General features: G+C 46.0%; 2 protein-coding genes across 3 annotated transcripts in view; one reads left to right on the top strand and one right to left on the bottom strand.

Annotated features, from left to right (window-relative positions):
* LOC109897668 (growth arrest-specific protein 2-like) overlaps positions 1–13,378 on the bottom strand; it is a 55,964-nt gene extending 42,586 nt beyond the window's left edge. The window contains exons 1-2 of one of the 2 annotated variants that reach the window (XM_031832959.1): positions 13,266–13,378; positions 6,230–6,398 (exon numbers count right to left, since the gene is read on the bottom strand). In XM_031832959.1, the coding sequence (XP_031688819.1) occupies positions 6,230–6,374 (145 nt within the window). In that variant the 5' untranslated portion in view covers positions 6,375–6,398; positions 13,266–13,378. Of the gene's footprint in view, positions 1–6,229; positions 6,399–12,802; positions 12,884–13,265 lie in introns of those variants that run through there. The other variant, XM_031832958.1, reaches the window with a different exon arrangement.
* On the top strand, positions 13,300–15,968 carry fancf (FA complementation group F). The gene has a single exon (XM_020492173.2). It carries the CDS (start codon positions 14,085–14,087, stop codon positions 15,141–15,143), a length of 1,059 nt encoding a protein of 352 aa, XP_020347762.1. The 5' UTR covers positions 13,300–14,084; the 3' UTR covers positions 15,144–15,968.
* The last annotated feature ends 602 nt before the right edge of the window (positions 15,969–16,570 follow it).

The following is a 16,570-nucleotide window of genomic DNA, read 5'->3' as shown; positions in this document are numbered from 1 at the left end:
GAGAGACAGAGAGAGAGAGACACAGAGAGAGAGAGAGAGAGACACACAGAGAGAGAGACACAGAGACACAGAGAGAGAGAGCGAGACACAGAGAGGGAGCGCGAGACACAGAGAGAGAGAGAGAGAGCGAGACACAGAGAGGGAGCGCGAGACACAGAGAGAGAGAGAGAGAGAGAGAGAGAGAGAGAGAGAGAGAGAGAGAGAGAGAGACACACAAAGACACAGAGAGAGAGACAGAGACAGACAGACAGACAGACAGACAGACAGACAGACCTCAGAGAAGCCACACCTCAGAGAAGCCACACCTCAGAGAAGCCACCCCTCAGCTGGCTACCCTATGCCAACAGATAGGGCCTGACACGCAAGTGCACACGCGTACACACACACACAGCTAACAGATAGGGCCCGACGTACACACACACACAGCTAACAGATAGGGCCCGACGTACACACACACGGCTAACAGATAGGGCCCGACGTACACACACACAGCTAACAGATAGGGCCCGACGTACACACACACAGCTAACAGATAGGGCCCGACGTACACACACACAGCTAACAGATAGGGCCCGACGTACACACACACAGCTAACAGATAGGGCCTGACACAAATAAGTAGATGGGTCTTCTATAGGGTCAGATTGGATGAAACGTAAAATATACTGATTACAAGCACTTCCTGGAATAAGGAGGCTGCTGCTATACGGAACAATTATCATGCAAAACAACTCCTACAGTGATGGATTATACAGTAGTCTACAGCTGATCTTCTTCCTATCGTACATTAGGCTACTAAAGATGCTAATAATAACAATTATTCAATTAGGAGGAGAAGGTTTCAAAGCGCGTGTGTGACCCCGCTCTCCATTCCAGCCTCGTTAATGTTTGCTAACGGCCTCCAGATCAACAGGAAAACAGGAGGTCCCTGGAGAATCCTTACAAATGAAAGGGAATAAAGAATAATGGCTGGAGCTGAATAGGCTACAAAAAGGTATCTGCTCGTTAAACTCGGACAGCAAACAGGCCTTTACTCCACAGTTCATCCCCTGTGTTTAAGACCAGGTACCACAGGCATGTTAGTCATTTAGCAGACTCTTATCCAGAGCTACTTACAGTAGTGAGTCATTTAGCAGACTCTCTTATCCAGAGCCACTTACATTAGTGAGTCATTTAGCAGATTCTCATATCCAGAGCCACTAACAGTAGTGAGTCATTTAGCAGACTCTCTTATCCAGAGCCACTTACAGTAGTGAGTCATTTAGCAGATTCTCATATCCAGAGCCACTAACAGTAGTGAGTCATTTAGCAGACTCTCTTATCCAAAGTCACTTACAGTAGTGAGTCATTTAGCAGACTCTCTTATCCAGAGTCACTTACAGTAGTGACTCATTTAGCAGATTCTCTTATCCAGAGCCACTAACAGTAGTGAGTCATTTAGCAGAATCTCTTATCCAGAGTCACTTACAGTAGTGAGTCATTTAGCAGACTCTCTTATTTTAAATCTATTTATTTAACCTTTATTTAACTAGGCAAGTCAGTTAAGAACAAATTCTTATTTACAATGACAGCCTAGGAACAGTGGATTAAACTGCCTTGTTCAGGGTCAGAAGGACAGATTTATACCTTGTCAGCTCTGGGATTTGAACTTGCAACCTTTCAGTTACTAGCCCAACGCTCTAACCACTAGGCTACCAGCCGCTTCAGAGCCACTTACAGTGAGTACATTTTCAATCTATTTTTCTCCGTACTGGTCCCTGTAGGAATCGAACCCCACAACATTGGCGTTGCAAGAGCCAAGCTCTACAAGTATTTTTTCATCCATTTCAAATTCTTGAGATGATTTAGGTGTTTTTGTGTGTTAATATTAGTTTTTTCAAAAAGTACAAATAAAAAGTTTATGAAAATCTGTGAAAAGTCTATTATTTATCATTTTGTAACCACTTTAAACAGCTAATTTAATAGAACATGTTACAAACTGCACTATATGTACCTTGAAACTTACATTGATGAGATATTTGTAAAAAAAAATTAACCTTTATTTAACCAGGCAAGTCAGTTAAGAACAAATTCTTATTTTCAATGACGGCCTAGGAACAGTGGGTTAACTGCCTGTTCAGGGGCAGAACGACAGGTTTGTACCTTGTCAGCTCGGGGGTTTGAACTTGCAACCTTCCGGTTACTAGTCCAACGCTCTAACCACTAGGCTACCCTGCCACCCCAGATGTTTGGATAAAGGGTGTTGATAGGGTCCAGATGTTGATAGGGTCCAGAGATGTGTTTGGCGTTTGGGAGTCTAAATTCAGTGTACTTGCCTTTAACTGCCATTTCCAGAAAGTCACAATCTGCTATTGTGTCCGGAAGTCATCATCCAGTATCCGGAATGAGTTATCAGCTAATTTGCATGTTTAAACCACTTTTTTAAGACAGGCCTTAAGGTGAAACTTACTATACATTATGGTGTAACACAGATGGTTTTCTGTATTTGAACCAGCATGAATAGGATATATTTGACATGGCATCGCAAATCAGACAGCAACACCAAACTGCTTCCTGAACTATGCTGAGTCACAGTCACAGCTCCATGACTGAAACAGACTGCAGTTTAACTGGTCTGACTGAAACAGACTGCAGGCTAACTAACTGGTCTGACTGAAACAGCCTGCAGACTAACTAACTGGTCTGACTGAAACAGCCTGCAGACTAACTAACTGGTCTGACTGAAACAGCCTGCAGACTAACTAACTGGTCTGACTGAAACAGCCTGCAGGCTAACTAACTGGTCTGACTGAAACAGCCTGCAGACTAACTAACTGGTCTGACTGAAACAGCCTGCAGACTAACTAACTGGTCTGACTGAAACAGCCTGCAGACTAACTAACTGGTCTGACTGAAACAGCCTGCAGACTAACTAACTGGTCTGACTGAAACAGCCTGCAGACTAACTAACTGGTCTGACTGAAACAGCCTGCAGACTAACTAACTGGTCTGACTGAAACAGCCTGCAGGCTAACTAACTGGTCTGACTGAAACAGCCTGCAGTTTTAACTGGTCTGACTGAAACAGCCTGCAGTTTAACTAACTGGTCTGACTGAAACAGCCTGCAGACTAACTAACTGGTCTGACTGAAACAGCCTGCAGACTAACTAACTGGTCTGACTGAAACAGCCTGCAGTTTAACTGGTCTGACTGAAACAGCCTGCAGACTAACTAACTGGTCTGACTGAAACAGCCTGCAGACTAACTAACTGGTCTGACTGAAACAGTCTGCAGACTAACTAACTGGTCTGACTGAAATAGTCTGCAGACTAACTAACTGGTCTGACTGAAACAGCCTACAGTTTAACTAACTGGTCTGACCCTGTCCTATCTAGAGACCCTGTCCTGTCTAGAGACCCTGTCCTATCTAGAGACCCTGTCCTGTCTAGAGACCCTGTCCTGTCTAGAGACCCTGGTTAGAGACCCTGTCCTGGTTAGAGACCCTGTCTAGAGACCCTGTCCTGTATGGAGACCCTGTCTAGAGACCCTGTCCTGTCTAGAGACCCTGTCTAGAGACCCTGTCCTGTCTAGAGACTCTGTCCTGTCTAGAGACCCTGTCTAGAGACCCTGTCTTGTCTAGAGACCCTGGTTAGAGACCCTGTCCTGGTTAGAGACCCTGTGTAGAGACCCTGTCCTGTCTAGAGACCCTGTCTAGAGACCCTGTCCTGTCTAGAGACCCTGTCCTGTCTAGAGACCCTGTCTAGAGACGCTGTCCTGTCTAGAGACCCTGTCCTGTTTAGAGACCCGGTCTAGAGACCCTGTCCTGTCTAGAGACCCTGTCCTGTCTAGAGACCCTGTCTAGAGACCCTGTCCTGTCTAGAGACCCTGTCTAGAGACCCTGTCCTGTCTAGAGACCCTGTCTAGAGACCCTGTCCTGTCTAGAGACCTTGTCCTGTCTAGAGACCCTGGTAAGAGACCCTGTCCTGTCTAGAGACCCTGTCCTGTCTAGAGACCCTGTCCTGTCTGGAGACCCTGTCTAGAGACCCTGTCCTGTCTAGAGACCCTGGTTAGAGACCCTGTCCTGGTTAGAGACCCTGTCTAGAGACCCTGTCCTGTCTAGAGACCCTGTCTAGAGACCCTGTCCTGTCTAGAGACCCTGGTTAGAGACCCTGTCCTGTCTAGAGACCCTGTCCTGTCTAGAGACCCTGTCCTGTCTGGAGATCCTGTCTAGAGACCCTGTCCTGTCTAGAGACCCTGGTTAGAGACCCTGTCCTGGTTAGAGACCCTGTCTAGAGACCCTGTCCTGTCTAGAGACTTGGTTAGAGACCCTGTCCTGTCTAGAGACCCTGGTTAGAGACCCTGTCCTGTCTAGAGACCCTGTCCTGTCTAGAGACCCTGTCCTGTCTGGAGACCCTGTCTAGAGACCCTGTCCTGTCTAGAGACCCTGGTTAGAGACCCTGTCCTGGTTAGAGACCCTGTCTAGAGACCCTGTCCTGTCTAGAGACCCTGGTTAGAGACCCTGTCCTGTCTAGAGACCCTGTCTAGAGACCCTGTCTAGAGACCCTGTCCTGTCTGGAGACCCTGTCTAGAGACCCTGTCCTGTCTGGAGACCCTGGTTAGAGACCCTGTCCTGTCTAGAGACCCTGTCCTGTCCGGAGACCCTGGTTAGAGACCCTGTCCTGTCTAGAGACCCTGTCTAGAGACCCTGTCCTGTCTGGACACCCTGTCTAGAGACCCTGTCCTGTCTAGAGACCCTGTCTAGAGACCCTGTCCTGTCTAGAGACCCTGTCCTGTCTGGAGTCCCTGTCCTGTCTAGAGACCCTGTCTAGAGACCCTGTCCAGTCTGGAGACCCTGTCCTGTCTAGAGACCCTGTCTAGAGACCCTGTCCTGGTTAGAGACCCTGTCCTGTCTAGAGACCCTGTCCTGTCTAGAGACCCTGTCTAGAGACCCTGTCTAGAGACCCTGTCCTGTCTAGAGACCCTGTCCTGTCTAGAGACCCTGTCTAGAGACCCTGTCTTGTCTAGAGACCCTGTCTAGACACCCTGTCCTGTCTAGAGACCCTGTCTAGAGACCCTGTCCTGTCTAGAGACCCTGTCTAGAGACCCTGTCCTGTCTAGAGACCCTGTCCTGTCTAGAGACCCTGTCTAGAGACCCTGTCCTGTCTAGAGACCCTGGTTAGAGACCCTGTCCTGGTTAGAGACCCTGTCTAGAGACCCTGTCCTGTCTAGAGACCCTGTCTAGAGACCCTGTCCTGTCTAGAGACCCTGTCCTGTCTAGAGACCCTGGTTAGAGACCCTGTCCTGTCTAGAGACCCTGTCCTGTCTAGAGACCCTGTCCTGTCTGGAGACCCTGTCTAGAGACCCTGTCCTGTCTAGAGACCCTGGTTAGAGACCCTGTCCTGGTTAGAGACCCTGTCTAGAGACCCTGTCCTGTCTAGAGACCCTGGTTAGAGACCCTGTCCTGTCTAGAGACCCTGGTTAGAGACCCTGTCCTGTCTAGAGACCCTGTCCTGTCTAGAGACCCTGTCCTGTCTGGAGACCCTGTCTAGAGACCCTGTCCTGTCTAGAGACCCTGGTTAGAGACCCTGTCCTGGTTAGAGACCCTGTCTAGAGACCCTGTCCTGTCTAGAGACCCTGGTTAGAGACCCTGTCCTGTCTAGAGACCCTGTCTAGAGACCATGTCCTGTCTAGAGACCCTGTCCTGTCTGGAGACCCTGTCTGGAGACCCTGTCTAGAGACCCTGTCCTGTCTGGAGACCCTGGTTAGAGACCCTGTCCTGTCTAGAGACCCTGTCCTGTCTAGAGACCCTGTCCTGTCCGGAGACCCTGGTTAGAGACCCTGTCCTGTCTAGAGACCCTGTCTAGAGACCCTGTCCTGTCTGGAGACCCTGTCTAGAGACCCTGTCCTGTCTAGAGACCCTGTCCTGTCTGGAGTCCCTGTCCTGTCTAGAGACCCTGTCTAGAGACCCTGTCCTGTCTGGAGACCCTGTCCTGTCTAGAGACCCTGTCTAGAGACCCTGTCCTGTCTGGAGACCCTGTCTAGAGACCCTGTCCTGTCTAGAGACCCTGTCTCGAGACCCTGTCCTGTCTGGAGACCCTGGTTAGACCACCGGCCACATCAAGGGCTCTCCATCGAGGTCAATAATAATAATACATCCAGTTAGCAGAAGCTTTTATCCAAAGCAACTTACAGTGAGTGCATACATATTCTTATGGATGGCCCCAGCGGGAATCAAACCCACAATCCTTACCCAGCATGTTGGTGAGCCACAGGGCCAGGTCTTCCTTCAATGGCAGAAGGCTGGCTTCGTGGCGGCTGGTCAGCCATTGGTTGTACTGCTGCATGTCGGTCAGGCCTGGGCCAATTACCTGCTTGGGACTCAGAGAGCTGCACATCGTGGTTACCTCCACGTCACTGGCCTATAGAAGGGGAGGAGGAGAGGGGTCAAAGACTGAGACAAGACACAGACCTGCTCTCTCTAACTCGGTCTCCTGATCCTTATTCTTTCTATCCATCCTTCCGCTGCACATATATCCTTTTCCATCCTCTACCCTCTACTGGTCCCTTTCCATCCCCCTTTACCCTCTACCGGTCCCTTTCCATCCCCCTTTACCCTCTACTGGTCCCTTTCCATCCTCCTCTACCGGTCCCTTTCCATCCCCCTTTACCCTCTACCGGTCCCTTTCCATCCCCCTTTACCCTCTACCGGTCCCTTTCCATCCCCCTTTACCCTCTACCGGTCCCTTTCCATCCCCCTTTACCCTCTACTGGTCCCTTTCCATCCTCCTCTACCGGTCCCTTTCCGTCCTCCTCTACCGGTCCCTTTCCATCCTCCTCTACCGGTCCCTTTCCATCCTCCTCTACCGGTCCCTTTCCATCCTCCTCTACCGGTCCCTTTCCATCCTCCTCTACCGGTCCCTTTCCATCCCCCTTTAACCCTCTACCGGTCCCTTTCCATCCCCCTTTACCCTCTTACTGGTCCCTTTCCATCCTCTCTACCGGTCCCTTTCCATCCTCCTCTACCGGTCCCTTTCCATCCTCCTCTACCGGTCCCTTTCCATCCCCCTTTACCCTCTACCGGTCCCTTTCCATCCCCCTTTACCCTCTACTGGTCCCTTTCCATCCTCCTCTACCGGTCCCTTTCCATCCCCCTTTACCCTCTACCGGTCCCTTTCCATCCCCCTTTACCCTCTACCGGTCCCTTTCCATCCCCCTTTACCCTCTACCGGTCCCTTTCCATCCCCCTTTACCCTCTACCGGTCCCTTTCCATCCCCCTTTACCCTCTACTGGTCCCTTTCCATCCTCCTCTACCGGTCCCTTTCCGTCCTCCTCTACCGGTCCCTTTCCATCCTCCTCTACCGGTCCCTTTCCATCCTCCTCTACCGGTCCCTTTCCATCCTCCTCTACCGGTCCCTTTCCATCCTCCTCTACCGGTCCCTTTCCATCCTCCTCTACCGGTCCCTTTCCATCCCCCTTTACCCTCTACCGGTCCCTTTCCATCCTCCTCTACCCTCTAACGGTCCCTTTCCATCCTCCTTTACCCTCTACCGGTCCCTTTCCATCCTCCTCTACCGGTCCCTTTCCATCCTCCTCTACCAGTCCCTTTCAATCCTCCTCTACCGGTCCCTTTCCATCCTCCTCTACCGGTCCCTTTCCATCCTCCTCTACCGGTCCCTTTCCATCCTCCTCTACCGGTCCCTTTCCATCCTCCTTTACCCTCTACCGGTCCCTTTCCATCCTCCTCTATCGGTCCCTTTCCATCCTCCTCTACCGGTCCCTTTCCATCCTCCTCTACCGGTCACTTTCCATCCTCCTCTACCGGTCCCTTTCCATCCTCCTCTACCGGTCCCTTTCCATCCTCCTCTACCGGCCCCTTTCCATCCTCCTTTACCCTCTACCGGTCTCTTTCCATCCTCCTTTACCCTCTACCGGTCCCTTTCCATCCTCCTCTACCGGTCCCTTTCCATCCTCCTCTACCGGTCCCTTTCCATCCTCCTCTACCGGTCCCTTTCCGTCCTCCTCTACCGGTCCCTTTCCGTCCTCCTCTACCGGTCCCTTTCCGTCCTCCTCTACCGGTCCCTTTCCGTCCTCCTCTACCGGTCCCTTTCCATCCTCCTCTACCGGTCCCTTTCCATCCTCCTCTACCGGCCCCTTTCCATCCTCCTTTACCCTCTACCGGTCTCTTTCCATCCTCCTTTACCCTCTACCGGTCCCTTTCCATCCTCCTCTACCGGTCCCTTTCCATCCTCCTCTACCGGTCCCTTTCCATCCTCCTCTACCGGTCCCTTTCCGTCCTCCTCTACCGGTCCCTTTCCGTCCTCCTCTACCGGTCCCTTTCCGTCCTCCTCTACCGGTCCCTTTCCGTCCTCCTCTACCGGTCCCTTTCCATCCTCCTCTACCGGTCCCTTTCCATCCTCCTCTACCGGCCCCTTTCCATCCTCCTTTACCCTCTACCGGTCTCTTTCCATCCTCCTTTACCCTCTACCGGTCCCTTTCCATCCTCCTCTACCGGTCCCTTTCCATCCTCCTCTACCGGTCCCTTTCCATCCTCCTCTACCGGTCCCTTTCCGTCCTCCTCTACCGGTCCCTTTCCGTCCTCCTCTACCGGTCCCTTTCCGTCCTCCTCTACCGGTCCCTTTCCGTCCTCCTCTACCGGTCCCTTTCCGTCCTCCTCCTACCGGTCCCTTTCCGTCCTCCTCTACCGGTCCCTTTCCGTCCTCCTCTACCGGTCCCTTTCCGTCCTCCTCTACCGGTCCCTTTCCATCCCCTCTACCCTCTACCGGTCCCTTTCCATCCTCCTCTACCGGTCCCTTCCCTTTCCATCCTCCTCTACCGGTCCCTTTCCCTACCGTCCTTCCCTCTACCGGTCCCTTTCCATCCTCCTCTACCGGTCCCTTTCCATCCTCCTCTACCGGTCCCTTTCCATCCTCCTCTACCGGTCCCTTTCCATCCTCCTCTACCGGTCCCTTTCCATCCTCCTCTACCGGTCCCTTTCCATCCTCCTCTACCGGTCCCTTTCCATCCTCCTCTACCGGTCCCTTTCCATCCTCCTCTACCGGTCCCTTTCCATCCTCCTCTACCGGTCCCTTTCCATCCTCCTCTACCGGTCCCTTTCCATCCTCCTCTACCGGTCCCTTTCCATCCTCCTCTACCGGTCCCTTTCCATCCTCCTCTACCGGTCCCTTATCAATTTTGGACACATTGAAACCAAATATTTTATCAAGTTGTAAACTATTAATATTATTAAAACTAGAATCCTTAGTTGCTACATATATATTTTTTTGCCTCACAAGTCCTCAACTGGCAGCTTCATTAAATAGTAACTGCAAAACCCCAGTCTCAACGTCAACAGTGAAGAGGCGACTCTGGGATGCTGGCCTTCTAGGCAGAGTAGCAAATAAAAAGCCATATTTCGAACTGGCCAATAAGAAGAAAAGATTAAGACAGCAAAAGAACACAGACACTGGACAGAGGAACTCTGCCTAGAAGGCCAGCATCCCGGAGTCGCCTCTTCACTGTTGACATTGAGACTGGTGTTTTGCGGGGTACTATTTAATGAAGCTGCCAGTTGAGGACTTGTGAGGCAAAAAAATATATATATGTAGCAACTAAGGATTCTAGTTTTAATAATAGAAATCGTTTACAACCTGATAAAATATTTGGTTTCAATTGTGTCCAAAATTGATGAATACATTAGGCATATATAAATCAATCAATTACAAGTTCAAATATATTTTCCTTCTGTTAACCTCCAGGGCCTGTATTACTGAGGTATGCCCAGTTAGTTCACAGTAGCATAAAAGGTAGGTTTGTGATTTGTGAGCTTATGTAAATGCATTTTAAGGGGTGTTTTTGTCTCTTTTATGTCAGTGCATGTGTTCATGTCATTACCCACTGGGTACACACTGGTCGTATCAATGTTGTTTCCACGTCGTTTCAATGAAATGACGTTGAACCAACGTGGAATAGACGTTGAATTGACATCTGTGCCCAGTGGGTATGCATTTTCATTTTTACAACTGATTTAAAAAATAAATTTAAAAAACTGTTTCTATTCTTGTCAATCATAAAATGAACCCGACCACAACAGTTTACACGTCTATGTTCAGCCAATTTAAAATTACATTAAAACACACACACAAAAATAAGAAATGTCTGAAAACAGTTAGATGGAAATACCCACGATAAACCAATGAAATGAAACACAGCTATTCAGCATAATAAAATACAACTTTTGAAGTTATTCATATGAACTTCATTAAAAAGGTTTGGCTGCAGCTAAAGAATAGATTCTCCTCTAAAACAAGTCAACTGACTAACTGACTAACTAACTAACTAACTAACTGACTAACTGACTGACTGACTAACTAACTAACTAACTAACTAACTAACTGACAAACTGACTAACTAACGGACTAACTAACCGACTAACTAACTGACTAACTGACTAACTAACTAACTAACTAACTAACTGACTAACTGACTGACTGACTAACTAACTAACTAACTGACAGACTAACTGACTGACTAACTGACTAACTAACGGACTAACTAACCGACTAACTAACTGACTAACTGACTAACTAACTAACTAACTGACTAACTAACTGACTAACTAACTAACTAACTGACTAACTGACTGGCTAACTAACTAACTAACTGACTAACTGACTGACTGACTAACTGACTAACTAACTGACTAACTGACTGGCTAACTAACTAACTAACTGACTAACTGACTAACTATGTAACTGACTAACTAACTGACTAACTGACTAACTAACTAACTGACTAACTGACTAACTAACTGACTAACTGACTGACTGACTAACTGACTAACTAACTGACTAACTGACTGGCTAACTAACTAACTAACTGACTAACTAACTGACTGACTAACTAACTGACTGACTAACTAACTGACTAACTGACTAACTGACTAACTAACTAACTGACTAACTGACTAACTAACTGACTAACTATGTAACTGACTAACATGACTAACTAACTAACTGACTAACTGACTAACTATGTAACTGACTAACTGACTAACTATGTAACTGACTAACTGACTAACTATGTAACTGACTAACTGACTAACTATGTAACTGACTAACATGACTAACTGACTAACTATGTAACTGACTAACTATGTAACTGACTAACTGACTAACATGACTAATTGACTAACATGACTAACTGACTAACATGACTAACTGACTAACTATGTAACTGACTAACTGACTAACATGACTAATTGACTAACATGACTAACTGACTAACTATGTAACTGACTAACATGACTAACTGACTGACTAACTATGTAACTGACTAACATGACTAACTGACTAACATGACTAACTGACTACCATGACTAACTGACTAACATGACTAACTGACTAACATGACTAACTGACTACCATGACTAACTGACTAACATGACTAACATGACTAACATGACTAACTGACTAATTGACTAACATGACTAATTGACTAACTAACTAACTGACTAACTGACTAACTATGTAACTGACTAACTAACTGACTAACTGACTAACTAACTAACTGACTAACTGACTAACTAACTGACTAACTGACTGACTGACTAACTGACTAACTAACTGACTAACTGACTGGCTAACTAACTAACTAACTGACTAACTAACTGACTGACTAACTAACTGACTGACTAACTAACTGACTAACTGACTAACTAACTAACTGACTAACTGACTAACTAACTGACTAACTATGTAACTGACTAACATGACTAACTAACTAACTGACTAACTGACTAACTATGTAACTGACTAACTGACTAACTATGTAACTGACTAACTGACTAACTATGTAACTGACTAACTGACTAACTATGTAACTGACTAACATGACTAACTGACTAACTATGTAACTGACTAACTATGTAACTGACTAACTGACTAACATGACTAATTGACTAACATGACTAACTGACTAACATGACTAACTGACTAACTATGTAACTGACTAACTGACTAACATGACTAATTGACTAACATGACTAACTGACTAACTATGTAACTGACTAACATGACTAACTGACTGACTAACTATGTAACTGACTAACATGACTAACTGACTAACATGACTAACTGACTACCATGACTAACTGACTAACATGACTAACTGACTAACATGACTAACTGACTACCATGACTAACTGACTAACATGACTAACATGACTAAATGACTAACATGACTAACTGACTAATTGACTAACATGACTAATTGACTAACTATGTAACTGACTAACATGACTAACTGACTGACTAACTATGTAACTGACTAACATGACTAACTGACTACCATGACTAACTGACTAACATGACTAACTGACTAACATGACTAACTGACTAACATGACTAACATGACTAACTGACTAACATGACTAACTGACTAACATGACTAACTGACTAATTGACTAACATGACTAATTGACTAACTGACTAACTGACTAACTATGTAACTGACTAACATGACTAACTGACTGACTAACTATGTAACTGACTAACATGACTAACTGACTACCATGACTAACTGACTAACATGACTAACTGACTAACATGACTAACTGACTAACATGACTAACTGACTAACATGACTAACTGACTAACATGACTAACTGACTAACATGACTAACTGACTCCACACAGGCAGCTTTGTTTGGTAGATACATTTTATTCGGTCTCATACATCAACAGTTAATTTATCCAAACATTTGATATTGAGTATATTTTTTTAGTTTTACTTTAAGCTATACAGAAGAATATCTCTCATACCAACCATGGAAATAAGACGACAGTTGTGTATAGCAGTCTGCCCAGGGCTACAGGCCAGGGATGGACAACTCCTTAGGGCACTGGAGTGTTGCATTCTAAACAGAATATCATGATTAGTTGATTATTGGAGTCAGGTGTGTTAACTTCGGCTGGGGGAGAAGTGTGACCTCACCAATCAGGTCCCTGAGGACTGGAGTTGCCCATCCCTGCTATAATCAAGCTTTTTCCCTAAAACTCTGTTTAAATGGGTTTTTTTTATCTACAGAAATAACAATAGAAGTATAACTTTTGAAATCTTGAAATCTTATAATTTGATTCTGATTTATTCTAAATATGTAACAACTTCACAACAAATGCAATAATATATTTGCGGATAAAGCATACAGTATAAATCCTACAAAAAACAAATACCCTACTAGACCAATCAGAGGCATGCAATCAACAGTCCATGTGCATCTTCCACTCACCCTCTGCAAAGCAACTCTTCTATCCGGACTGTCACCGTCCTCTCGTACAGTGTCTTTGCTCCTCCGTGCGTTCTGTATGCATGCTTTTCACCCTCGCTCATCTACCCCCCGCTCTGTCGCGGGAAAACAGTGGCCCGGGGTAGAATCGGGCAATGCATATCTCTGTCTCTCAACCTGTCTATCTTTTTTGTGGAGCCGAGTGCTGCACTGCCGATAGGAGGGGAGTTTTTGATCAGTCACACTGGACTGACTGACTGACTGGGAATGTTATGCCGCGTCCCCTCCTCCTCTCATTCTCTCTCTCTAATCTGACATTTGAGAAACTCGTCCGTGCTCACGATTGTAATTAGAAAAATGCTGAAGCAGAAGTGCATTAATTGGCCCAGCCACTGTGCAATTGTATGTATTGCAATTGTTCGATTATAAATGACTACAAAATTCGATGGACTTGCTTGTTATTCTTCTACAATCAATCTACACTATTCGCCAATTCAGAAAAAAAAGAATGTGAAACTCAAACGGGAGAAATATTTTCTCGGAGGACAATACATTTATTCTATTCGCCAGATTTGATGATTTATACAACTTTTATCTTGAGAACTTTTATTTTGAAGTGACTGTGACGCGCTCGCATACCCGGAAGTTCACTTCACAACATCAACTGGCGGGGGGGGGAAAGAGGAGAGGACACGGAGAAAAGAAGTAGCTTTAATTAAAACACCAAAGTGACTTTTCCAAACAACCTTTTGGAGTAATTTCAGGCGTCCTTTTAAAAATTTCAAACTCACTTGCAAATGTTCTGAGAGCAGATAGTGTCACATGGAGACTATTGTAAAGAACGTGGAGCGGACCATGGAGCTACTCGCTGTGTCGCAGACAGAGACGGTGCAGCGGTGGGACAAACAGACCCTGGACAGAGTCTTCCAATGGACTCAGTACTGCCAACACGTCTACACAAGGTTCCATGCAAATCCAACCGTCAGGGACATCTTGGAAAAACAACTACAGGTGACAAACGAAAGTTTACGAACAACTTTTCATGGGTATACGGACATCACGTTTTCTGACCTGTCGCAGTGTCAACACTTGCTGCTTGTGGGGTTACTAAACAACGCCGCTGTTCCGAGCTCAGTCGTCAAACTACTTTTCGACACTATAACTGTTGGAGGTAAATATAAGGACGCCACCGGTCATTGCACTGAACTCATAGAAGTGAAATCAGCATGTAAAGTCTTAAGCGCCATTCATTTGAAACGCAGTACGTCCTTTCCCGGTCCCGATAATGACGTGTTAGGCATGACACTGATGGAGATGTTGGATATCCTGCTCTCTCCAGCTACTGGCGGGTCCAAGGTGGGCCTAGCAGAGAAGTTATTGGACAACATCTTACAAACCTGTGGTGAAAATGAAAACTTCTCAGGAGTCGTTGCTGCTGCTCTCCTGTCAAGGAAAAACGACAAAACGGCAACAACAACAAAAATGGCTTCAGAAGGAGTTTCATTCCACTTTATCCTGGATTGGCTGCAGCAACACCACAGTTTACTCCATAATATGTGTTCCACGTTGCCTATTGGTCTTTTGATGGACCTCCACCAGCAGTCGGTGAGGTTTAGAGTGACCTACGGTGACATGTTGAAGCAATGGGGGTCACAGTTGGAGTATGACGTGGGAGAAGGAGAGTGGGTTCAAATGTATACCACTGACGGGGTGTCGTTCAAGACACTGTCTGACCATTATAGGTCGTTGCTAGGGGCTTGTCCGTCAACAAAGGAGGACGTTGAGAGAGAACTGACAGAACTGAAGGTTGCAGATGGGGACTTTGATGTTAGAGGTCTGAGTGTTTGGGGTGACCTCCTCTCTGAGCTGAACAAGGTCTGAGTGTTTGGGGTGACCACCTCTCTGAGCTGAACAAGGTCTGAGTGTTTGGGGTGACCACCTCTCTGAGCTGAACAAGGTCTGAGTGTTTGGGGTGACCTCCTCTCTGAGCTGAACAAGGTCTGAGTGTTTGGGATGGTCTTTTTTTTAAACATTTTTTAAATATTTTTTTACCTGAAATGTTAATTATCTAAAAACATGTAAAACATCATCCGTTGCCATCAGTTGAAACACAACATGTTCTTGAGTACAGGGTGATGCAACAAATGAAAAAGAAAATCAGAGTTGACTTGTTTTTAGATAATTGACATTAATTTAAAGGTAAAAAAAAAATCAATTTTTATTAATGCAAAATGAAAAAATAAACTATAACTATAAAAATAAACTATAAACAATTTGACAACTCTGTTTGTAAGCTTCTAAATGAAATCGAACTCCAACCTTTTATCTTTTCCAGTAATGAAGACATTACTGGAAAAGTAATGGGGTATGCAGAATAGGTCAAATTTGATCACTTTTTATCTCCTGAATGTTTTGGTAACTTTCTGACCACTTCCCTCCATGTATGGTAAGTTTTTTTTATTTTTTATGAAAGCTGTCAAAAAGTGAATTGAAATGGATTTACCCCCTCTCTTGAGCAGAACAAAGCCATGTGTAGCCTCATCAGTATCCTGTCATTGGGCAGTCAGTGTTCGTTGGACAAATGTGGACGTTTGGCCTCGTTAGATACAATTTATTTAAATGTATTTGTTAAAGGATACATGTTTTTGTGCTAATACATATATGTTTGTATCAATAACAGAATAAAGAGGACTTTCATTAAGCAAATGTTTGTGTTTTTATTTCAAGTGTGCAATAATACTGTCACCCCCCTTTTTGTTTTCTTTGTACACACCGAGCTACAGAAACGTTCATATTTATTATGGATCCCCATTAGTTCCTGACAAGGCAGCAGCTACTCTTCCTGGTGTTTATTATGGATCCCCATCAGCAGCTACTCTTCCTGGGGTTTATTATGGATCCCCATTAGTTCCTGCCAAGGCAGAAGCTACTCTATCTGGGGTTTATTTTGGATCCCCATTAGTTCCTGCCAAGGCAGAAGCTACTCTTCCGGGGGTTTATAATGGATCCCCATTAGCTGCTGCCAAGGCAGAAGCTACTCTTCCGGGGGTTTATAATGGATCCCCATTAGCTGCTGCCAAGGCAGAAGCTACTCTTCCTGGGGTTTATAATGGATCCCCATTAGTTCCTGCCAAGGCAGAAGCTACTCTACCTGGGGTTTATTATGGATCCCCATTAGTTCCTGCCAAGGCAGCAGCTACTCTTCCTGGGGTTTATTATGGATCCCCATTAGTTCCTGCCAAGGTAGCAGCTACTCTTCCTGGGGTTTATTATGGATCCCCATCAGCTGCTACCAAGGCAGAAGCTAC

The sequence above is a fragment of the Oncorhynchus kisutch genome, linkage group LG10 (assembly GCF_002021735.2).
Source record: "Oncorhynchus kisutch isolate 150728-3 linkage group LG10, Okis_V2, whole genome shotgun sequence".
NCBI lineage: Eukaryota > Metazoa > Chordata > Actinopteri > Salmoniformes > Salmonidae > Oncorhynchus > Oncorhynchus kisutch.
Note: the sequence above shows the minus strand (reverse complement) of the source record. Positions and strands in the feature narration are given on the sequence as shown.

Coding starts and splice junctions, on each gene's coding strand:
- fancf (XM_020492173.2), top strand. CDS start 14,085: ATGGAGACTATTGTAAAGAACGTGGAGCGGACCATGGAGCTACTCGCT.